At 45.0% G+C, this 26,001-nt stretch overlaps 1 protein-coding gene across 5 annotated transcripts in view; it reads left to right on the forward strand.

Moving 5' to 3' along the window:
- LOC142907490 (ribonuclease inhibitor-like) overlaps nt 1-24,822 on the forward strand; it is a 33,796-nt gene extending 8,974 nt beyond the window's left edge. The window contains exons 1-6 of one of the 5 annotated variants that reach the window (XM_076057063.1): nt 3,489-3,874; nt 7,602-9,276; nt 20,756-20,839; nt 21,407-21,493; nt 23,318-23,401; nt 24,188-24,822. In XM_076057063.1, the coding sequence (XP_075913178.1) occupies nt 3,820-3,874; nt 7,602-9,276; nt 20,756-20,839; nt 21,407-21,493; nt 23,318-23,401; nt 24,188-24,269 (2,067 nt within the window). In that variant the 5' untranslated portion in view covers nt 3,489-3,819 and the 3' untranslated portion in view covers nt 24,270-24,822. Of the gene's footprint in view, nt 1-3,488; nt 3,875-7,601; nt 9,277-13,843; nt 13,955-18,836; nt 18,879-20,755; nt 20,840-21,406; nt 21,494-23,317; nt 23,402-24,187 lie in introns of those variants that run through there. The other 4 variants (XR_012931046.1, XM_076057065.1, XR_012931045.1 and 1 more) reach the window with 4 other exon arrangements.
- The last annotated feature ends 1,179 nt before the right edge of the window (nt 24,823-26,001 follow it).

Consider the following 26,001-nt stretch of genomic DNA (forward strand, 5'->3'; position numbering starts at 1 on the left):
TCAGCTGCGTAACACACTGTGAATGCTACATTGCCTGTCGCTCCATGTAAAGCTCTGGGTCTTCTCAGCCAGATATCCCCTCCCTTCTCTACATTTGAGAAATTTGGATCCCTTTTAAAGGAACATCCACACTGGTTTTGCATATTCAAGTTGTCTACGATCCACCGTGGGCTTAACAAACTAGATTATGTGAGCAGCTTAGATCCTTGAATGATCTGGACAAATGCCCATCAGTGAGATACTAAGGCAGGTGAGGCAGCATTGGCTGGGTCATGTAGCCCAAATGCCCAGTCACTGTGTACCCAAACAGCTTCTGTTTGTCCAGATATAAGGGGCTTATCGCTATAGGCAAGAGTTTGACTGCAGTGTAACAGAAGGATGGTGGAGCTGTTTGGGCTTGCCAACAGCTCGACCAGTGGTTTCAAGATCAGCATCTCTGGAGGAGTTTTGTGAAGGATGTCCGCCTCCAGCAATAACGGAGGGCGGAGGAGTGATGCTCACAACAACGAGCGGAGTGCAGAATGAGTAAAATGCAGCAAGGTGGAACAGTAGGGAGCACAGGTGGTAGATCTGCCAGTCATCCCTGTCACTCAACCCATGACACCTTTATCTATCCTGTAACCTACTGCCCATGAGCCTTCGACAGTCCACATGACCTCAATGTGCACTTAGCCTGGCACAAACACTTTTTTGACGTCACCAATTTTGAGTGGCGAATGGCTTTTATTGTTATTGTGTTTATGTATCCACCCCTTCATGTGTCGTACTGGCCTTCTTAGGTGCTCGCTAGCAGAACTAATCCCAATAATGTAAAAAACGATATGGGAGATTTTTCTCATTTGTATCTTGTATGTTTGTGTACATCGCCTATGTGTGTTTGTGGCGAGCCATGCTGCACAACAAACTCAGCCACAGTTATCAATAGCACGTGATATCTACACTGGTTTTGGGTCCTCTAGGTTGTGTCTGCATTAAATGAGTGCCTGGTACAATGGGTAATCAGTATAACCTATGAGACAAACGTGGCCAGGTGTGGTGCTGGCCATTTCTACCCCACTTTGCATGCAGGTCTTCAAAGGGGCTCACTAACAGCACTTGACCCACCAGTCTGTGGAGCTACATGGGGGATGTTTGTGTTGAAGCTCGTTCTGTCGGCGTAGAAGACGCTCGACAGTTTATCCTCTGTAGGGAGCACGCGTCTGCTGTGTGTAGCGTGGAGCTGCACGATAGTGAAACCAATAGAGTTGTTGCGCCTTGGGCGTAAACATCAATGTATGTCCATTTGCCAGGTGTTATTTTTTTCATTTCCTGTGGAGATGTGTGCTGTATGAGAGAAAAAGCGACTAAGCCCACGCCCTCACCCCCTTCTCCCTATTGCATTATCTCCTCGTACTATTTGACTACTCATAAAATCATACGTATATAGTGACACCCCAGGGATAAATTAATATTGCTTGTTATAGCACCTTCTTGTAGAAAGAACGCTGGTTAAGTCAGACCGGCCTGTATATGTACAGTATAGATATTTAGTTTGCAGCAATGCAATACACACAGCTCAATACACAAAGAGTTAAATGTATAAATATCTCATACTAAAGAATGGATTACTTGGGTTTACAAACATGATGTACAAAACTCGTTATAGTCTCATGCTCTGCATGCTGTTGTAAATGCACGTGGTGCATACTCACTGACCAGATGCTTCGTTATTATTGATACTAATAAAAAATGTTAAATTAAGAATTTTCTTCATCAATTTCTCACGTTAAACAAATATAGGGAGGCGTTCATCCAGCGGTAGAGAGACAATGGCTGCTGATGATGATGTAACGTGCCGCTAATTTTGAAGAATTCCTAAGAGACAGTGCAAGTGGAGATTCAAAGGCATAGGAAGGTGGTTGCACAGACACCTGGACCACTGCTGTCCTGTATAAGTGATTTATTTAACATAATGAACATTACAGTAACATTGACGTTGCCTCATGTGTGTACTTTAAGTTTTGGCTTCCCCACACAAACACACTACCTCCACAAAAGGTCATGTTTACTCATTTCTGTGAAGCGTATTCAAGTTTAATTTATTAGGTATAGCCCTGTGAGCCATGCGGCTCTTAAGTCGGGTGCAAACGCAACAAACAAAATATGAATCTACATTGCAGAAAACTATTGAACCACAACCAGACCAAAATAAAGCTACAAAAACAATGTAACAGCAGTAATCATAGGAACTGTGATTTTAAAATTAACAAACGATAAACATAACATGTACGACAAAACCTGCAGCCATAGCTGGCAGCACGACACTCCCAGTGTATGATGTGTGAGTGAGTCAGCAGCAGCGTGAGTGAGTGTATGATGTGCGAGTCAACGTATGATGTGCGAGTCAGCGTATGATGATCGAGTCAGTATTAGGTTGAGTGAGTACATGATGTGTGAGCCAGCGCATGATGAGTGAGTCAGTGTATGATGTGTGAGCGAGTCAGCGGCAGAGTGAGTGTATGATGTGCGAGTGAGCCAGCACACGATGAGTGAACCTGTGTATGATGAGTGAATGGGTCAGTGGTTGTTCGAGTGTATGATGTGTGAGTGAGTAAGCGCATGATGAGCGAGTCAGTGCATGATGTGTGAGCGAGTCAGTGCATGATGTGTGAGTGAGTCAGTGCATGATGTGTGAGTGAGTCAGTGCATGGTGTGAATGAGTCAGTGTATGATGTATGAGAAAGTCAGTGTCGGCTCCCTCTGCCCGCGCTGTCGCCCCCCCCTCCCCCTGGCTCCGTCGCCCCCCCCCCCGGCTCCCCCGCCCCGTCGGCCTCCTGGCTCCATCGGCTCCCTCCGTCGGCTCCCCCGGCCCCCTCACAAATGGCCCCGCCAGCCGCTGCTGGGAGCGCGGTATGTGACGTCATACCACTGCTAGACAACCTCAGAGCACCCTCTACCCATACATTGAGAGCATGGGAGTGCCCACTACATAGGGACTACCCAAGATCAAACCTGGCTCCCACCCTCTAATCGTCACTCAACTAGAGGTGACGCTATCCCGATCATTGCACATTACAACGCAATTTGCCGTCTGCGTGGCATCACGATGGTCGAGGCAGTGAGCACGTGGTGTCACGCAGCTGCTTAATCTGCTAAACCTGTGTGGTGTTTTGAATTAGGTTTACATTTTACTTTTCTTTATCGTAGTGTTGTGTTCATGTGAATGTTCAAATGCTTGCACTGAAGAGTGTTTTGAGATGCCTAAAGTGTTTCGATGCAATTGTATGTATTTCTATATATTCCAATGACAATTTTTAAGCTTTCATTACAATTTAAATAACTCAATGTATTCACAATCAAATACCTAAAGTCACAATTGTACCTAACCGAGACCTCTCAGATTTTAGTAGCAACATTTTATTTTTATAATTATTATTCTTTCCCGTACCTGTCTAAAATTACACGACTATGCTTACAGGTGACACATGGTTTGTTTTCATTTTCTTCAGGTGACTCGATGCATTTGTCGTGATGGCATCAAAAGTTTCTGCATGTGAGAGCATTAAAACCAACAAAGTGAATCTGCAGAAATACCTCCAGGCGAAGTCTTCAGAAGTGCTTGACTATTCCTATCAAACAGGGATAGTCCTGGACAGTGTATATGCGTCCCTCAAAAGCGAGAATAACCCCATGGCACGAACACGGGACCTGGTTGACCTGGTGCTCAACAATGGAGAAGAAGTGTGCATGAGATTCCTTAAAGATGTGCTGGTGCCACTGAGATCCGAGATCCCTCTCTTGGGTTAGTGGATATCACAGCATGAGCAGCAGCTCAACGTGATGGGTGTCGATCTGAGCACAACTGCGGGTAAAGCCATCCCTGGAGCAGCTTCTCGTGAGTGATGCTAAACTTCACGTAACCATTCGCATGTCTCTGGCAAGTTTAAGCGAAGGAATTGCTTTGAACTGATATGAACTGTCATTTGATATTCGCAAACTGCACCACTCTTGCATAACAACATCCCTCTCAGGAGGAGGACATTCATATTCCATTCCATAGCAGGGTATGTACAAGGGATCAGAAATTTGGAGGAAAGGATGGATGGATAATGGAAATGTGTGTCAGTATCAAAACATTGCATCCACACTGTACCCCAACATTCCTGAATTTCTGTCCTATCCTACACCTCCCTTTCCTTGCAAATGACTTAAACATGGTGATTTTCTCTCACCTCTTCAGACAGGCATTTTATTTGAGCTGGAAGAATATAATGAGCTATGAAGCTCTCTTTCAAGTGTCAAGCCCAATATGTTTGGCCATGGCAGCAAACCCATCAGCTGCCTTGGTCTCCATGACTTGGTACAATCTGGATTCCATCAAGGCCATTTCGTTGAAACTGTTTCCCTATTTTGGGTGAATGACCACCTCTCTTAAATTATGGAAGCTGCTTCTAGTTCTTGACTTTTGGGCTGCTTTGGATACCACACACCACTCCATCCTATTGAATCGGCATGGCTACGCAGGCATCTCTCACACTTCCCCATTGCTTCTGCTTCCCCTCTAAAAGTGAGCCCTATTTTTGCAAGCAAGGACTGCCTTCTGTTCAGAAGTCCCAATTATATGGTGTTTCACGTGGCTCGGTCCTTGGCTATCTGCTCTTCTCAGTATAATGTCTCCTCCTTTGTGGACATTTTTTACTCCTAATTTTTTTTATATTGACTAGCTATGACTGCTATTCTCTTTGGTTCTATTCAGTAAAGTCACGTAGGTAAAAAATAAAACAACAAAAATCACGACGTTTCGGCCACAACACAAGTGGCCTTCATCAGGTGAAGGGACCAGGCTGTCTTGAGGACAGCGCTGGAGTGAAACACAGCCACGCTCAGACCGCGACCTTTAAGCTGTGTGCGAGGAAACAAGGTGCCTTGACAAAGGAATTAGCATAAAAATTTGCATTTGATTGGCCGACTTAGCATGATGAACGGCATAGAGGTGGTGTACATGCGGGTGCACATGCCGGTTGGCGCGGAGGGGGAGTTTACCTATTGATGGTGTGAAAAGGGAATTTTTAAGAGCTCATTGCATTTCGGACCAACACCACCTGACCCGTGAATTAAAACATGTACACCTGGCCCTCAAAAGGAATGGATACTCTGACCGTACCATCCGCCAAGCTGTTTCTCCCTCCATACAGAAACAACCACTTGATACTCCGGTGAAAACCATCACACTACCATATATAGCAGGCATTACTAAAAAGATTTCCAAAATTCTAAACAAACACAAGATCCAGGTCCGGTTCAATACAGTACACAAAATTCGTGATCTGATCCCATCCGTGAAGGATGTCATTCCTGACTTACAGTACCCCGGGGTTTACAAATTGAGTTTTACCTGCGGTGCTTGCTATATCGGGGAGACAAAGCGACATGTCTCTGACCGAATTCGCGAGCACAAATCAGATTTGAAACACGGCAGAACGAATTATTCTGCCGTAGCTGATCACTGTTACAACACTGTGGGTGATCACGATATAATTTTCTCCGATACCAAGGTTCTTTGCAAACCCACGGGTTTTTATCAGAAATTTGTTTACGAGGCAATTCAGATCTACAAACACAGACACAATTTCAACCGAGAAGATGGTTTCAAATTAAGCAACCATTGGAAAGATGTTGTAAATCGAACCAAACATTAAACTAATTTTCAATGGTACAGTATATTTTTCAAGTAGTGGTACCCCAAACTTTCGCAGCTCTTAAAAATTCCTTTTTCACACCATCAATAGGTAAACTCCCCCTCCCCCCCCACGCCAACCGGAATGTGCACCCGCATGTAAACCACCTCTACACCGTTCATCATGCTAAGTCGGCCAATCAAATGCTAATTTTTATGCTAATTCCTTTGTCAAGGCACCTTGTTCCCTTGCACACAGCTTAAAGGTCGCGGTCTGAGTGTGGCTGTGTTTCACTCCAGCGCTGTCCTCGAGACAGCCTGGTCCCTTCACCTGATGAAGGCCGCTTGTGTTGTGGCCGAAACGTCGTGATTTTTGTTGTTTTATTTTTTACTAACGTGACTTTACCGAATAGAACCAGAATATGGATCCTTGCAGTCACGAAAGCTTTAAATCTAGAAATGACTGCTATTTCTAATGACACCCCGCCTTTTAATGCCATTGACTCATGAAACGGAACCTACTCTCTCCTCTTAACTCTTGAAAAATGTTGATACTCCTACTGATACTCCTGCTGTTATGGAGTGACTCATGCAGCAAGCTATGGCTGCAAAGTTTGGTAGTACATGTTATGTGTATCTTTTATTGTAAAATTTAAATTAGTTCCTATGATCACTGTTACATTGCTTTTATAGCTTTATTTTAGTGATTTCTAAAACGTTTTGGTTTAGCCATATTTATTTGTTGTAGTACAGAGTTAGACTGATAACTTTAATCTAAATTGTCTTATGGTTGTAATTGTTTGGCTTGCATCCCACTGGGATGTTTGCACACAGCATTGATATACGGTGCTTTTTCCGGAAGACTTTGCTGTTTTTTCCTGGATTTTTCTGTTTGCGCGTAGTCACTTTAAGATGTTTCTTGTTCCTGGTTTTGTTTGTTGCAGTTGCACCCGATTCAAGAGCCGAATGGCTCACAGGGCTATACAAAATAAATGAAACTGAAACTGGATTGGTTATACTTCACTCCAGATTCAATGTCAAATTTGTAGACCTCGTCATTTGTAAAAAAGTCCACGGGAGATAATGACTCCGAATATATGATTCCCGAGAAATTAAAATAAGATCAGATACAGAGGGATCAGGCTACTCATGGTCACCATTGCCCAAGTGGTGAGAGACTGGGTTCAATGTTTCCTTGGAAAGCTGATGGAAGTTGTTGAGCAAATTTGTCATTGGAAATCGACACTCTCCACAATGTAGTGGCTGCCACAGTGTTTGCTGATGATGCAGTAGCCAGATTAGTTGAAGTTCAAGTGAACCTACGATGTATCACGTGGGATGCTACGAGTGTTGTGATTCATGTGTCTGTTCTTGTGGAAGTGACAGCACTTCATCTTCTCTGCTGCTAGGACCGTGGCTGGTGTACTGCACTCCACCAGTGTAGCCCCCGTGCTACGTGATGTAGGCCAGCTTGAGATGGGAGAGGAAACACAGCCCCAATACCAGTGAAATATAAAAAAAAAAATCAACATCCTAGACAAAAAAAAATCGATAATTGTAGGATAAGGCAAGCAGTGCATTTTACACACAGATTGATAGAATTAGGTTGTGATGATGCTGATGTACACGGTAATGCTAAATGTGGTACTATCTTTTTCACAGGCAAAACAAACAAGACACATGGTGGTAGCATTTTTGTTATGATAAAACATATTTTTTTACAAAAGGTACAGTGTTTATAAAAATTGCATTTGGAGAATACACATCGTGAAAACTTCCACACAATAATTCATGATGTACATGATGTTGCTGCATTATCCATGGTGAATGAATTCGCTACGCTTTTTTTACATAGTTTATTTTAAACATATTTGTCTGCTATAGGAATATGTTTTTTTATTGTAAGTGAAACTGATCTGCTCGTTAAATTATTTGTGTCATTTAGATAAGCCTGGTGATGATTTCAGAGAATTATTGCTGAAGCTGACATCATTAACACGAAACTACGACGCACGACCTGGAGAACCTGCAGTGTTTTTGCTGGAGAGGATGGTGAAGCCAATTCTGGTTCCCTACTACCGCCATCAAGAAACCAAGGAGCACGAGTTACTAGCGAGAGGCAAGCAGCACGAGGAGCTGATGAAGAGAGCACAGAGAGAAGGGATTACTTACAAGAAGCTCTTTGATCACATTGGAAAAAAAACACACCCCCGACTGGTTATTGTAGTGGGGACTCCAGGCAGCGGTAAAACCATGTTGAGCAAATTCATTGTGCACAGCTTGCTGTCAGGTGAGAAAGTATTTGCACGACGCTTTGAGCACATCGTGCTCATAAGGTTCAGGGAGATAAATGATATTGGAGAGGTGTCACTGGCAGAGCTGTTTTCTAAGCTGCACTCATGTTTGGGAAACAAAGCGGATGAGGTTTTCGCAAACCAAGAGAGAACCCATTTTGTTATGGACGGGTTGGACGAGTTTGGAAAGCGCCTTGACTATGCCAATGCGTGCACCGATCCACGTAAGACGGCAACAGTAGAAGCCATCATTGCTGCCCTAGTGAATGGAAATCTCTTGCCCAAGGCCTCGGTCTTGATAACGACCAGACCCATTGCCATGGAACAACTGAGTCAAGTGAATGTTGATCGAGCTGTTGAAATCACTGGGTTTTCCAACAAAGATAAAATAGCATTTTTTTACAAATTTTACCAAGATAGGAGTCTAGCAGAAAGGGCACTCAAGCTCCTGCAGGAAAATGAAACAGTGAATACATTGTCCCAGAACCCTTCATTCTGCCATATAGCAGCCATTACACTGAAGGAACATTTACAAAAGTCTGAACATTCTGAGATTATCCTCAAATCAATGACCGACCTCTTCACACAATACGTGTTTGGGCTCATAGTACACCATGGACGTGGCAGCTGCTGTGCCAAGGAAATTGTATCGTCTCTTGGCAATATGGCTCTGAAGGGGGTTCAGCAAAACATCCAGATGTTCAGCCAAAAAGATCTAGAAGAGTTTGTTGTTAGTTCTTCTGAACTAGGAAGTACATTCATCAACAAAGTGTTCACATGTGAGGGCATTAAACAAGGGAGTTGTTATTCATTTTCACACTTGACAATGCAGGAATTCTTTGCAGCGATAGCTCTGCATCTGTCACATTCAACATGGCCAGTGAATGACGTCATCAAGGCTATTAAGGACAGCAAAGATGGGAGGTTTGATGTGTTTCAGAGGTTTTTTTGTGGACTGGCATCAAGCACTCCATGGAAGTTCTTTGAGGGTATCTTGGATCCTCCATCTGCAGATTATCAAAAGGAAATAATCGAGTGGCTCAATCGCAGCATGAAGAATCGGATGGTTGACAAACACAGGCTCAACAGTCTCCTGCACTGCGTGCACGAGCTGCACGACCGCAAGTCCCTGAGTGATGTCACTCGGTCCATGACTGAGATAGACCTGTCATTCACAAGGCTGTCCCTGCCAGACTGCGCTGCCATCTCCTGGATCCTGCTGCAGCGAGAAGAACCTGTGGAGACACTCAACCTGTTCGGCTGTGGCATCGGCACCGAGGAAATGAAGAGGCTTCAGCGTGGACTGCACAGATGTAAACATCTAGTGTAAGACTGGCACACCTTGCATTCACTACTTCACAAATTGTGTGTGCATAATTGTGCGTGATATCAACTCAGTTTCAATTGAGCACCAGGTGCAGTGTGTAAAACATCGCTACTCGGGAGACAAAAGCAGCCGGGCGTGATACTGGCCACCCACTCCATCATATGCCATGCCGGCTTTCATAGGTGCTCCCTAACGGCACTTTCCCCAGCAGTCTGTTAAGGCTATACGGCAGATCTTTGTCTATAAGAATCCTCACTTATTAACTGTGCATACAGTACAATGTAACTCCATTCTCACGTAAACACTCGGTCTTGCGTAGCCCAAGCATGAACACAAATTTTGACAAATTCTTCCCCTTGCCACTGCCATCATTGTCCTCACTCACTTCACTCCTCTCCCCGCACGCCACGCTCACCCCTCCCTTGATACCTCCCATTAACCCCCAATCTGCACCTGCCTTCACTTTTTCCATAACCCATCCCCCACCCTTGCCCATACCTTCACTCTCCAGCCGCATACCCACTCCCACTCATCCACTGAGGGATGAGGTTCGGTGAGTGAGTGCGTGCCTGCTTGAGTTGGTGGGTGACTTGGTGGGTGGATCGATGAGTGAATATGTGGAGTTAAGTGAGGATGTGAGTGGCGTGTAAGTGGGTTGGTGAATGAGTGAATTAGTGTGTGAGTGGGTTGGTGAATGAGTGAATTAGTGTGAGTGGGTAAGTAAATGTACAGTGAGTAGGTGGGTCCACAGTGAATGCTGCACTCACTGTACGTTAAAGTACAAAAGGAAAAAAAAGTTATGCATATTCATGGATGCTGTAAAGTTTTCCATCATCTTCAGCAACATTTAATTAGCGATAATGATAGCCCTCACACTATATGCAGGGAGTGAGGTGACCTTAGGCCATACTGAGAAAATGTAGCCCTGATTGCGACTGCGGTGGAGAGTGAGGGTAACGGTTTGATCCACGTGTCCGATTCAAGCCCCTGGTTCACAGTGGATCATGGTCAGTGATTGTGCTCACCACTACAGAGACAGCTAATTGGTAATGGGTGTTAATCTTAGTTGTAAAGCATTAAAGAGACAATGATCCCCCAAGTAGCCCATATAAACTGGTGGGGAAAGTGAAGCCAGTGACAGGGAACAAGCACACACTATTACACTGCACTTTAGAGCACAAAGACAATCTCCCCGTGGAGCCTGCATACACTTTTGAGGCAAGTGCTGATCGCACTTCCCTGACCAGCACCGTCCTTGGCTGTCTTTCTCTCCCCATTGCTGATGTTAACACCACCAGGTACTCATTTAAGGCAGAGTCACCCTACGGGAGTTCCAGGACCAGAATTTTTTTTCATCACTCACCACTGATGCTGTTTACGGATATTGAACCCAGGTCACTTCGTTTGTAATGTAATGTGCCAACGACTTTCCCACCATTCCCCTAAACGCATATAAATACACAATCAAAGACACTCGTATATACACACAGACATGTACACACACAAACGTACACATAGTGTACATATAAACTCATACACTCCTACACATGTACAAGTACAGCCTTTGGTCAGTCTACTGCTGGATAAGGCACTCCCACACCATGCAGGTCTTGGGGGTTATTTGACCAGACATCACCAATCTTGTCAGTGTGGGTTGGTGTAGAGCATAGAGATGAATGTTGTTCCATTGCCATAACGCAGCTCCGCAGGCTACAACAACTGTTGTTATACATGTTAGTCTTGGGTAGAAGCACCATCCAGCCTCGAGCCTATTTAGATTTTCAGATTTATTAGACCTTACATGTGTAGTGTTCGATTTCACTCGGACAACTTTTGTCTTTCTTTGAACACCGTTTTATTTACAACTCTCAGCATGTCCTCAATATTTTACAGTATCCATGTCGCCACGGCTCGCTCGTTGTGCTTCACTCGACTCGCTCGCCACCTTTGTCTCTCCACTCCCCCACGATTACTTCGCTTACTCAGCCGCTAACTTCTTCATCTCTGCTCTCCTATATCACCGTCACTATGCTCTCTCCACTGCTAACTGCTTCGTCTCTGTTCAGCTTCGCTATCGCTACGCTCTCTCCACTGCTGGCTGCTTCTCTTCTTCAGCTCCGCTATCGCTACGCTCTCTCCACTGCTGGCTGCTTCTCTTCTTCAGCTCCGCTATCGCTACGCTGTTTCCAAGCTCTGTCTCCAACTCTGTCTCCCAAACTCTGTCTCTCCAACTCTCTGTCTCCAAGCTCTCCACACTTCAATTCCCCGCTGTTCACTCCAAGCTCTCCAACTTCAACAACCTTGCTCCAATTGCCGACCCCCCAATTTATCCCCGCTCTCATTACTCCCCAATTAATTAGTCCGTGTCCCAACGACGCTCCGCATCGTTCGAACCTGTTTCTCCTCCAGACCTTTAGGTGCCACTCTAGCCTTGGCAACAGCTCCAGCCAATCACAGCCGTCCTTGGTTCACCCAGCTTAATTGCCCTAATATAACCTGCACTGTATTTGCCTTCGCTACAGGCTGACCCAACATAACCCGTAGTGTCTGTGTTATCATGTAATCACGCTGAACACATCTTTGAATTCAAAGGGAAACCCATGGAGACGCGACCGCTGCACAGGCGTTAGTTCAGGGTTTTGCATATATAGATCTCGCAACCAGTCCGGATCATCTCCATCACCCGGCAACATCTCACTCTGTCCCGTTGCCAAACACGCCTCCCCTTCCGGACCCGGCGCTGCCGTTGCATGCGCCAACGTTGTACCCTCCAGAATGACGACCGATTCGTGTCCCACGTTTACAATTTGTATTAAAGGGTCGCAATTTGCCGGTACAATAGTCAAAGCCCCTACCAAAGTGGGCATCCGTGATACAGCATTTGAGGGCGTCAGCAATATACCCTCCTGTTGCTCGCCGAAAGGCAACTGTTTTTTAAAGCGCAGCGGCACAAGCATCTGCGTGCCAGGCGGAACGCGAACGGTGCGGCTCACCACGGCCTGCACCACGGCATTCGCAACCGCAAGCTTAAAAGACGTTCCCAAAAATTTTAGACATTTTCCCGATGGCAATTCCAAACACCCCTTTCTCTATAGAAATTCTAAGTGGCATCCTTTGCAAATAATCCGTTCCCAACAAACACGGTACCGCCAAGGCCTTGGAAACCAAAATATTCCCCGTAACGCTCACTTCGCCAATTTGATTCGTCGCGACCATACAACCCATAATACCGAGACTGCCACCATTTGCTACTATGCACGGCCCATCAACCGGTTCTAGGGCCTGGGGCAAAGTTGGCAATAAGCAAAAAGTTTGTAACGAGATAAGGGTCGCAGAAGCCCCCGTGTCAACAATAACTCTGACCATCACCCCTTGAATAAGTGCCATCACATCCGACGACCCCGGCGCAGCTCCCAAAACACGATGCACCAACGCGCCCCACACGTCCTGACCGTGCGCAACATACGAATGAGATGTGAATGGGTGAGATGACGCAGATTGGTGATGTGGAAAGAGCGGCCGTGTATTGAATGTATCGCGACTCACCCGGAATCCTCGGTCCTGGGAGAATCCTCGGTTGTAGCTGGTCGGCGCCCTTGGAAGGCCGCCCCTGCGCCACCAGCAGTCGCGGGCAACATGTCCTCTCCGTCCGCACTCGTAGTACATCCATACACCGCGGGGCGACGCAGCATGCCCGCGGGTGGCACCCCGGCCGCCGCTGCAATCGGCGGTGCCTCGCCCACCGCCACCGCGCTCTCGGACGCGGCAGCGCTCAGCAACAGCAGCTGCGCACCCACCACCGCTGGCTCATCGCGGAGGTCCAGGTTGACTTTGATGTTCCTGGCGATCTGTAGAGACATGTCATCGTCGTTGTTGCTGTCAGGAAGCGAAAGGACGACTCGTAGCTCCTTGGCCAACTGCAAAAGCTTCTCCTGCAGCAAGGAATCCAGGGCCTCCTGGTCCATCGCCAGGTATGCTACTTGAGCGAGGGCCAACAGCGCGCTGCGGAATGCAAGAGGGAATTCCGTGTCCTCCCGCTTCCTTTGCTGGAATCTACGTTTGGCGACCGACCGCGGCTCGTACACCTTGCTCATTGCCGCGAATGCCCCATCCAGTGTTGACCTGACGGTGGCAGGGAATCCATTAAATGTCGCCAAGGTATCATCATCGAGGGCCGTCGGCAGTGCCCGCAGAGCGGCACCCTCAGTCCACTCCAGAGATTGATAAGCTGCTCGGAACCGTCTTGTAAATGCCGTCCAATCCCCAACTTTGGCCTCGAACCGCTGCACATGAAGTCGCCGTGCTGTTCCCGATGGTGGTGCTTCATCGTCGTCGGATTTCTCCAATCGCTCCGACCCCGCGGCAACATCTGCTGGTCGACTTGACACCGTCGGTTGCATCTGGTCCGATGTCACAAAGCGGTTAAACGCCTCCGTCAATGTCGCCATCCTGGCCTCCCACTGGGCCATGAGGACTCTCCAATCACTCGACGGTGCGGGGGTCTCGGCCTCGCTCGAACCGCTGTCTCATTCTCTAGACTCTCGTTCAACCAGGCCCTCCGGAGGAGTATCGGCCACTTGGCAGGACACGGGCAAGCACGTCCTCGTCGTTGCTGTCGTCGGATGAGTCCACCGGCACGTTCTTCTTCTTGGCCGCCTTCCTTGACATCTCGGCATGGTTCGTAGTCACTCTGACACGAAATGTAGTGTTCGATTTCACTCGGACAACTTTTGTCTTTCTTCGAACACCGCTTTATTTACAACTTTCAGCATGTCCTCAATATTTTACAGTATCCATGTCGTCACGGCTCGCTCACCGTGCTTCACTCGACTCGCTCGCCACCTTTGTCTCTCCACTCCCCATGATTACTTCGCTTACTCCGTCGCTAACTTCTTTGTCTCCGCTCTCCGCTATCACCGTCGCTATGCTCACTCCACTGCTAATTGCTTTGTCTCTGTTCACCGCTATCACCATCACTATGCTCTCTCCACTGCTAACTGCTTCGTCTCTGTTCAGCTTCGCTATGCTCTCTCCACTGCTGGCTGCTTCTCTTCTTCAGCTCCGCCATCGCTACGCTCTCTCCACTGCTGGCTGCTTCTCTTCTTCAGCTCTGCTATCGCTATGCTGTTTCCATGCTCCATCTCCAACTCTGTCTCTCAAACTCTGTCTCTCCACTCTCTGTCTCCAAGCTCTCCACACTTCAATTCCCTGCTGTTGACTCCAACTTCAATTCCCCGCTGTTCACTCCAAGCTCTCCAACTTCAACAACCTCGCTCCAATTGCCGACCCCCCAATTTATCCCCGCTCTCATTACTCCCCAATTAATTAGTCCGCGTCCCAACCACGCTCCTCGTCGTTCGCACCTGCTTCTCCTCCAGACCTTTAGGCGCGACTCTAGACTTGGCAACAGCTCCAGCCAATCACAGCCGTCCTTGGCTCACCCAGCTTAATTGCCCTAATATAACCTGCACTGTATTTGCCTTCGCTACAGGCTGACCCAACATAACCCGTACTGTCTGTGTTATGTAATCACGCTGTTTCCACTATGCACCTTCCTACTCCACTACACATGTACACTAATATACACACTCTCATATATGAATATACAACAACAACAACAACCGCCATTCGCCACTAAGTGGCGGTGACGTCACCACGACGCTTGTGCCAGGCTATGTGCACCCTGAGGCCACGTGAAGTGTCGAACGCCCGCTGGCAGGTGGTCACGGGGCAGACCCAGGTGCCACGGGTCGACTGACTGAGATAACTGGCTGATGCACCACCTGTGCCCCCTACTGTGCCAACCTGCTGTGCTTTAGCCACCCGGCGCTCCGCTCGCTGTTGTGAGCGTCGCTCCTCCGCCCTCCGTTGTTGTTGGAGGGCGACTGCCTCCAACTGCCCAGTAGCATCCTTCACGAGCCTCCTCCACAGAGGCCGATCTTGACACCGCTGGTACCAGTCATCGGCAAGTCCACTCAGCTCCACGTCCTCCTGTACCACATCACTCCATCTCTTCTCTAGCCCGTGCCGCGCCCGCTTAGCCCCCTCAATCCGGCCAAACAAAAGCTGTTTCGGCATGCGTTGGCTGGGCATGCGGGCTACATGACCCAGCCATCGCAGCCTTGCCTGCCGGAGGAGCTCACCGATGGGACCCTGCCCAGATCTTTCAAGGATTTGTGAGCTCCTCACACAATCCAGTCTGGTTAAACCCAGGATGGATCTTAGGCAGGCCAGCCTAAATGTTTCTAACCGGCGAAGATGTTCCATTAGGGGGGTCCACGTTTCGCAAGCGTAGAGAAGGGAGGGAATGACCGTGGCCGAGAAGACCTGAAGCTTAGTGCGGAGCGACAGACCAGGTAGCTTCCACACAGCGTTACGCAACCGATGAAAAGATATTGCCGCTCGACTGATTCGGAGTGAGACCTCTGCTGTACACACTTTACACACCCCTGTTTGAGTCTGCAGTTTTAATGTGACAGTATTTTTTTACATGAAAATGAATGCAAGGAATCTTCATATAATAAGGATTCACATTCATGAGGCGCAATTCATCCAGTGATATGAGTGCGCCATGGACAAATTAGTGAATATACGCATGTATGTGCGTTATTTACTTTCGTTACTGTGTGTGTATGTAGGTGTGTAGACGAGGAGTAGTAGTGTCGTGATTAGCGCTACGCTACGCTATGAACCCGGCGTCCCGGGTTCGATTCCCGCTCACGACCAACACCGGTGACGATTATCTGAACCGGACCTGGGCCTCCCTCTAGGTCGACTCAGCCTCAAATGAGGACCTGGTGCAGTGTGTAAACATTGCCACTAAGGATACAAAGGCGGTCGGGGTGGTGTAGGTCACTGTTGTATATGTTGGTTGTGAAAATTTTGATGAAAATAATAAAAATTAAATGAAATTTGGAATTTGCGTAATTATCCGCAATTATGTTAGGTGATGCAATTATGCGCATAAATTATGCTAATTCGAGATATAATCATATTCATTAATGCTCGTGTGTGTGATTATGCTATTGCAATCCGTTATTATGATTAGGCCCCGCCTCGCTGACGAGGGTCGGATTATCAATCGGAATAATACAATTCTTCGTATGAAGTTATACAGGTGCTGTGAGCATGCCAGAGTCAGCTCAGCTTCCTTGTTTAACTTCGTATTATCGATCGGTATAATACAATTATTCTCGTTTTAACATTTACTGAGTGTATTAGTGTGTTTATGTCAGGTCTCCAAATTGAGATCTCAACGCAGAATACAGTTCTTATAAATAAGATTATTACGCACGAAATCAGGAAGGACACACGCAACCACTTCTGCGTTAATCAATTTTATTCTAAACAAAACTTTAACATAAGGATATGCGAACTCTCAAGCTCGGAATTTTCAACACAGCATCAACACAGTAAACATCAACGATTGCGTTGTTTCACTTTGACAACTGCACATATTATTAATTCCACTGCGTAACGCGAGCTTAATTGGTGATAGGGAGAGTCGTTAAAACATGCAGGCACGCTATTCTACACAAAAACCTTAACACTCTAATATGGAAATTTTTGTACTTGAAATTGTCAGCATAGTACTACAGGCAATGTTCATTTCATTGATCCATCTCTTCAACCCTCAATAATCACGTTGTTAATTGGGTAACGGAACAATTGATTGCTTCCTCTGGGTACCACGAGCATATGGAAAATACGAATAAAAAGTCCTTAGTAGTTCATCCGACGATATTCATGCGAAAAGGCAGTCAAAACAATTATTATTGTCAAAGGCAAAAGTATACGTCAATGGATTCATCGGCAAGATTATGCCATTAAAAGAAAACGAACGACTGAGATACTTCTAAATGACCGTATCCACGTAACTCAATAGGCAGCAATGTTCTTCACGATCAGCACCTTGGAATGTCACTCTTCTTGATTGTCCCGATATGCGTGTTGTGTGTCTTCCTGAAACAGACGCAGGGTGATGCGTCGTGAGGGTGAGAGTGTGGGGGGAGGGTTATACGAACTGCTTTGTTCTCTTGCTCGGGGCGTCGGCTTGGCTGCTCGTGCTGGCAGATACGGTCTCTTTCCACTGATGTAGTAGCTGATCCGCACGTGCTCTCTGTGGAGATGCTCGAACGCGCTCTTTGCTGGTTCGCTGACTCTTTTGCTCATGGGCGGCTGGTCAGGCTCTTTCCATTGCTGGATGAGCCAAGTCAGCACACGCTTGGCTGCTGGCAGCTGGCACTCAATGTAGAATAAAAGTCTTTTAGCGATATTTCTTTCAGCTCTGAACTCACACTCGGTGGCACATCGCTACTCTGCCAGCCTCGCATCCTCGGTTGATCGCGGGGCCCCCTTGGAGCCTGCCGCTCGCCACCCTCTTCTGGCGCTTGCTGAGCTGTTGTCTTGTTGAACTGTCGAGTGTGCTATTGTCGCTCACTCTCAAAACTTGAAAATTGTATTTGCACACCTCTTACACAACTCTGATAGCTTAGTATGATACAGCTTATCGCAATCCTCGATTCTGCAAACTACTCAAAACATCAGGATGAATGTATAATAACTTTAAGCGATACTCTGCCTGCCCATGCCGAACTCAGCACCGAACGTCCCCTCGCCCCTCTTCTCTGCGGGACACAGCACCCATTGCTAATGTCTCGAGGCCATGCCTCGGAGCTGGCTTGATGTCTTCTTCCGAACGCTGTCTCGCTGTCCTTTGCGGAGCTTAAATGTGAAATTCCCTCTCCTCTCTCCGCGTCTCTTGCGAGAGAGAGAAAAAACAGATGCCCTCCCCGTCCGCTGTCTCACCGCGGTCACGCGCGTGATTGCCCCCCTCCCCTCTTGGTGACCCCGGGCGGCTGTGTTACATCAAACAGGTTTGTTTGTGAATTGTCCTTTGGCAATCTGGAGATTTTGCAGATAGTCGCTAACCTCTCTTTGCCCCGGAGGTTATTATTTATTTATTTAAACGACCTTTTTACGATCTCCCGTTGCTGTTTGCTGGTCCTTGTCGTAGCGGTGTTTATTTATTTATTTCAGTTACTATTTAAAAAATATCGGCAAATATTATTATTGATTTTAATTGTGGAAAAAGGGCCATATACAACACCACCCACCCCCTCGTGTGCCGTTCCGGCCTTCATAGGTGCTCGCTAACAGCACTTGCCCCTACAGTCTGTTAAGGCTACACGGGGGATCTTTGTCTTTTTTGTAAGATGAGGTCTTGCAAAACAACACCCTTATGAACACAAACACGTTTCAGATTATAAAGGTACAGTGCAGTATAAATGAATGGATGATTGTGAGTAAACTCCTTTTTGTGAATGCCACCTATGATATATAAAATGTCTAACACAGAAGCATTGAACAATGAGCAGCTTTGCTCATGAACGTGTGTGCTCTGGTCACGTGCACCGCCATTGTGAGTGTCCCTCACTCACCGCGTGTTTGACTCCGCGGTTCCCGTGGGCTCAGTGAGTCAGCGCTGTCCCTTCCCCTGTCCACCCGGGTTTAGGCTGAGTGAGAACGAGATCAGAGACAGGGGACTCCAACTTTTAGCCGACGGGATGTTGGAGAGAGAAGGGAGTTTGGAGACGTTAGTGTTGAGTAATTTCCTGATGCACACACACTAATATAGGTACACCTAAACAAATATATACACATATATGGACACAAAACACAAATATACTCACTATACCATAATAATGTATTTAAACGTCGATTATAACTTTATTTATATGCACTCATCAATTAAGTTATTAGCCACACTTATTACAGCACTGTTAACCACTTAAATAACAATACAATTACATATTGACTTAAAGCTTTCGTGACTGCAGGAATTCATACTCTTTAGGTCTTTCGGTAAAGTCATGTAGATAGAAAATAATATGTGATTATTTTTCTATCTACGTGACTTTACCGAAAGACCCAAAGAATAACAATGCAATTACCATTGTCACATTACCTACTATAACCAATGATATTGTTTCAACTATATTGTGTTAATACAGTAGATCATCGATTATCCAGCAGCATCGGAGGGGAGGGGTACTGGATTTTCAAAAAACACCAGATGATCACATCATTATTTAAAATAGCTTGTTTTTGCACATTCTTGAATAAGATTATGTTTTTAGGTGTTCTGCATATATATTGACTGTTTCAAATAGTTTACGATATAAAAATTGCTTAACTAAATATACAAAGACAAAATAAATATCTTGCTGTAAATAGTGACTATTTACTGTACCGCACTCAGCACTCCAATATCGAAGACTCTGCATGGGGTGATGTGCGTACAACGCTCTTGTTCAACAACTTGTGTTAGACATCGACTTGTGTTTGACAACTTGTGTTTGACAACTTGTGTTTGACAACAACAACAACAACAACATGTGTTTGACAACAACATGTTTTTGACAACAACAACTTGTGGTTGACAACAACAACTTGTGTTTGACAATCGCCGGACTGATGCAGCCTTCAGACCGGTGCTCTGGCGAACGCCGAACTGCACGCAATTTTCGCCGGATCAAGCTGTATATTTACTCTTTCTATTACTGTAGTTGTTAGTCATGAAAATGTATATAAGTGCAGTATTTTCATTGTTTAAGTTGTATGTAGTGTATAATGTACTGTATATATTTTTTGATGCGGAAATGGGAGGATGTTCTGAGGAAATTAGGAATGAGAGGCTACTGGAAGAGTTGTTGTGGAAATGCCGATATGCAGGCCAGGTGCTAAGTTACCTTGTGCCAGACAGTTGTCACTGGGGGTTTCCTTTAATTACATTGTGATGAGATGTTACATGAAACGCTTTCAGATGTGACCGCTTACAGAATGATGCAATATCGAAGATAAATCATGATTATTTGATCTATATATACATACACAGAGATTCTACAGATAACTTTTAGCAGACTTTTGGGTCATGTACTGTTCGGGAACACCTAATGAAGACCAGAACGGCACATGAGGGGTTGGGAGGCCAGCACCACACTCAGCCAACTGATGTTTACTTACTACACCAGGTAGTAATTTAAGGCTGAGTCGACCTAGGTGAGGTCCATGGCCGTTTTAGATATTCATCAATGAAGTTCGCCGTGAGCGGCAATCGAACCAGGTTTGTGGCTCACTGTGCTAACCACTGCACCACTACTTCCCACGTGCATGCACACAAATATGCATGCACTAAGATACACATGTACCAAACACGTATAGAGATGGACTTACACAAATGCACACATAGTAGACATTCACACACACATCACATTCAACCCAAAAATCTAAACAGCAGTTGCTATTTGCAAGCTCCTATTAAAGTTGACACGAGGTTCATTTGTGCACAGTAGCCACAAACACGACCCTCAACCACTGTCCCATCAACCACCACCACCCCTCACCATCCCCCACTCTGTGCCCAGACCCTCCACCCATCCCCTCTGCCCCGACTAACCACCTCTTCTCTTCCTGCAGTCTGTATCTTTGTTCACTGACGGACAAGTCGGGTTCCTCTCTCAGTGTCATCCTCAAGGCCAACACAGGTTTGAAGATTCTCAGGTAAGCTCTGCTGTTCGTTTCTCACTTGTGCTCTGTGCACTAACTGCTAATTATTGGTGCAACGCGTTGTCAAGTAAACATTTGAATGTGAAAAAATTTAATCTTGCTGTCCTGCTTAATCGAGTCCACTTTAAAAATGTTTTACTGTAATCTTAACACCTTTGTTTAGTTTAACACATAGGTTAAAGCAATATTCACAACATTGTTAGCAGATACATTAATTGAAAACATCTCCCTGTGTTCTCGATGAAAATGTACTTCACTTGTGTGTGATCCTCTCTTGTAACTTTGTGTTTATATAAACACAAACACTTCATATTATAAAGGTACAGTGCAGTATAATTGAATGGATCATCGTGAGTAAACTGATATTTGTGAATTCCACCTATTATATATAAAATGTCTAACAGAAGCATTAAACAATGAGCAGCTTTGCTCATGACGGTGTGTGCTGTGATCACGTGCACCGCCATTGTGAGTGTCCCTCACTCACCGCGTGTTTCACTCTGCGGTTCCCGTGGGCTCAGTGAGTCAGCGCTGTCTCTTCTCCCGTCCACCCGGGTTTAGGCTGCGTCGCAACGAGATCGGAGACAGCGGCCTCCGACTTTTAGCAGACGGGATGTTGGAGAGAGAAGGGAGGTTGGAGACGTTAGTGTGAGTAATGTCCTGATGCACACACACTTATATAAGTACGCCTAAACAAATATATACACATATACAGACACAAAACACAAAGATATTCAGTAGCATAATAATGTTGTATTTTAACGTCGATTTTAACATAATTTTTATGCACTTATCAATTAAGTTATTTGCCACACTTATTACAGCACTGTTAACCACTATTAAATAACAATACAATTACAATTGTCACATAACCAACTCTAACCAATGATATTGTTTTAAATTATATTATGTTAATATATTAGATCATCGATTATCCAGCAGCCAGATTTTCAAACAACCAGATAATCGCATAATTATTTAAAATATCTTATTTTTGCATATTCTTAAATACGATTACATTTTGATTTAAAGCTTTCGTGACTGCAGTAATTCATATTTTTAGCTCTTTCAGTAAAGTCACGTTGAAGGGAAACAATAAAATAATAAAATATATATAATGTATTTTTTATTGTTTTATATATTTTATTATTTATTGTTTCCCTTCAACGTGACTTTACCGAAAGAGCTAAAAATACGATTATATTTTTAGGTGTTCTGTATATATATTTAATGTTATTAAATAGTTTGCGATCTAAAAATCGCTAAAAGTAAATATACAAAGACAAAATGAATATTCTGCTGTAAAAAGTGACTATTTACTCTTATTGGTTCTTTCGGTAAAGTCACGTAGGATGGAAATAATAAAATAATAAAAATAAAACATTATAAAATTATCACGACGTTTCGGCCACAACATTTACTAACCGCACTCACCACTCCAATATCAAAGACTCTGCATGGGGTGATTTGTGTACTATGCTCTTGTTAAACAACTTGTGCTTGACAACAACAACTTGTGTTTGTCAATAGTTGGACTGATGCAGCCTTCAGACCGGTGCTCTGGTGAATGCCGAATTCCACTCAATTTTCGCCAGATCGCACTTTATATTTTCTGTTTCTATGACTAGTTATTAGTCATGAAACATGTATATACGTGGAGTATTTTCATTGTTTAAGTTGTTGTATGTAGTGTGTAATGAACTGTATATATTATTTGACACTGAAATAAAGCATAGCTGCTTGTTTTGTCACGCACTTTGTGCCGATCGCAGGACTGGTTCAGCCTTTGGAGCGGTTTTACCGGTTTCATCGGATGTTGGAACCCAGATAGGCACGCTCTGGATATAATCAATGATCATCTGTATTTAATGTCATAGATTACAATTAAGAATTTTATATAATGAACGGCTGCAATCTTGACATTAATTGCCCACCCATACGTTTACATTAATAACACCACAACCTGACTCTTATTAAAGCCATAAATCACCAATGGCTCTTATTCGCCAACCCGATACATTTGAACATTATTTGATCCTTACCCAATATACAGTTTAAACTAGCCTTTGCCTCGTGATGGGTTACGTGGACATCTGTGAAAAAGAGCTTTTTAGCTTTTCAGATTCTCTAATATAAATAAATATTCAGATTTATATTCTGGCTCCTCTGCCTGTATCTAGTGGCCTTGCATGGACAAACGCGATTTTTAATACAAAATATTGCAGACCTCGCCAAATGCGGTGGGTTACGTTCCTGTAAAATGCCGTGTTGGACAAAGCCACATTAAACAATTAATAGACAAATAGGATTGCGTTCCTGGGTCCGAAATGATTACTCCCTCTGTTTAGCTGATTCTACGAGATTTCCACCCTTATTGTACTAAAAGGTGTTGAGTTGCTCTCCATTTCTTGTGAGTGTGTACACTTTTATTTTCCAGTTTCACCCCACTCAGTGCCTTTTCTCTCCCTGTAGTCTGATAGAGTGCTCACTGACGGACAAATCGATCCCAGCTCTCCATGACATCATGATCACCAACAAAGCATTGAGGAAGCTCGGGTAAGTTATGCAGCTTGTGTCTCATACGCGCTCTGATTGTTGCTACAAACAAAACAACTGAGATTCGTCAGTAACACTGTGGCCTTAGCAGGAGAAAATATGGAAAAGGCAACGTTTTGGAAATTGACCTTCACACCATGTTTGTGTGCTAAGAGAGCCATTGCCAGAAGTGGAGTGAGTAGTGGAGTGTATTCCAGTGCATTTAATATTCTCTTTGGTTCTTTCGGTAAAGTCACGTAGAAAATCAAATCAAATAATAATAATAGAATAGACGTTCCGATTGCAACACAAGCAACCATCATCAGGTAAGAATGAAAAAAATGGCAAACTTAGAAACACAATGCAACACAACACAGAACCGAACAGCACAACAGCCAACACCCCACCTGGTTGACCCCGCTCCTCCAAATAATGACAATATTCATTATCAGACCAATGAACATGACCAAACGACTGGAAATGCGCCTGATCTTAAATCTGCAAGATAAGCAGGCTTTAGCCTGGAGTGCTGAGACGGGTGACCACCGCACATAACCACAGGAGTTATAGGCAGCAGAGCTAAGTTGCAGACAACAGACTGCAGTGTGCAGCACAATCCACCGTTGTACTTCACTACGATCCTAGATCTGCAGTCCTTGCCATCACAGGCCTGCACTGACCCGCGTGGTGAAGTATGGTGAAACAGCTCTCATGGCATGGGGAGACCTTCATCCAGCATGGTTGTTGTGGGGGCTGCGTGGGTCTTTGTGTGAACCCGCGTCAGCGTGAACCTCTCTCTTGCTGCAGGGTGGATGGCACTCGCTTCAGTGAGGAAGGGAAGCAGGAGTTGAGGAGCAGATGGACTCACCGAGGAGGCCTGGATATTTAGATATAAGCTGAGAGGCCGTGCTGGCCCTGCAGCAGATGGAGCTGGTCCACGCACGACTTAAACAGCAGCCCGGCTCATTTTACCTCCACCGCTCCGATCGTCGACCCTGACTCTGAGACGACAATGAGCTGGGAGCTTTCTCTGTGAGCTCCACATGGAGCCAAGGGTGAACGCGACTCCAAGATGCTGATGAGTGTGGTGATTCCAATAATGTGTAATAATGTGTAAGTGTATTTATGAATATGTGGTATAGGGAAGCGATGTTGGTGGCATGTGGAAGGGGTGTCGGTGGCTTTTAAATGGTCTGGCAGCTCACCATTGTTTCACTGAGTAGGAATGTTTGTCATGAATGTGCGTACATAGGGGTGTGTATCACACTCATGCAGATATCCTCGTCTATTTATGTATGACTTCAATATTCACCCTCTATCTTTTTTATATTCATGCATTTTAACTTTCAGTTGCGCTATGATCGGTCTAAAAATAATCTTCCAAGCCGACTTCAGATATAAGAAATGTACTAACGATTGTTATAAAGTTGTTTTACTCTGAATTCTCTTTCATTGCTCTAATTGATTAGTTTTCGATTTTGGTGCCTCGGATCACACTTGCAATTGAAACTATCCAGGTTAAAAACCTGGCTAAACAAATACACTTGATATTTCTTATCTTTGATTATACACATCTGTATACCAAATAACAGCACTTCAGCCTCGAAATGCTTAACAACGTATCAATAATTCAATTTTAATGTATACATTTATTGGCAGACTGTCATTGTCTGGATGTGGTCTGGGAATGTTTATTGCTGTTGTTTTACTGCCTTTCCCAAGCTTGGGAACTGATGCAATTTGAACTTGCATACTTTTAGGTATTTGTTTAAGTAACGCCATGGTGGTGTGATGTCATCTTCCTCGCCTGGTATGCAAGAGTTCAGGGGTTGGATTTCGACCCTGACACCTGCTGTATAGTTGGAGTCTGCATGTTCTCTCCGTGGTCACTTGTTTTTTTTTTCCTCTGGGTTCTCCAGTTTTTCTCTCCATATTTAGAAACATCCGTTTACATGTATTTGCTGCTATAAATTTTCACGTGATAATCCACTTCCTCGAGCTATTATTAGTGGCTTGCTTCTGAAAAATTAGATAATAGCTCTGGGCCTTTCCTGGTAAGATAAAAAAAAGAGTTTAGTTTCATTTGTATATTTTAAGTGATTTGTTCACCTTTACTTTACTGTGCACTCTTATCGTGTTGTATTGTATTGGTTGTTGTAACTTTTGTCCTGTCTCTACTGCACTCATTGCATTACTCCAGTATAAATGTTCAGATTCTGCTATTAAGTGTAGATTTATATTTATATACTCAGCCTTAACTGAGTATCCATCGCAGTGTGTAAACATCAGCACTGGGGAGACAAAGGTGGCCGAGCGTGGCACTGGCCACACCACACCCTCGTGTGCCATGTCAGCCTGAATAGGTGCTAACTAACTGGACTTTCCCATACAGCTTGTGGAGGCTACATGGGGAATCTGTGTATGTTTCCTCGTGTGTGTGTGTGTACTGTATATGGGGGATCTGTGTTGTACTTGTGTGTGGGGGTAGCCGTGGTTTAGATGGTGATGATGAAACACGGGAACAGAGAAGAGACTCCCAGCGACTCCACTCCTCCGCTCCCAGTGTCAGCGCGTTGAGCTTTTGATGCAGGAGGTTTAGGAAATGTCCATTTGTCTGACTC

The sequence above is a fragment of the Petromyzon marinus genome, chromosome 79 (assembly GCF_048934315.1).
Source record: "Petromyzon marinus isolate PM22_M1 ecotype Great Lakes invasive population chromosome 79, UKy_Petmar_22M1.pri1.0, whole genome shotgun sequence".
NCBI classification, from domain to species: Eukaryota; Metazoa; Chordata; class Hyperoartia; order Petromyzontiformes; family Petromyzontidae; genus Petromyzon; species Petromyzon marinus.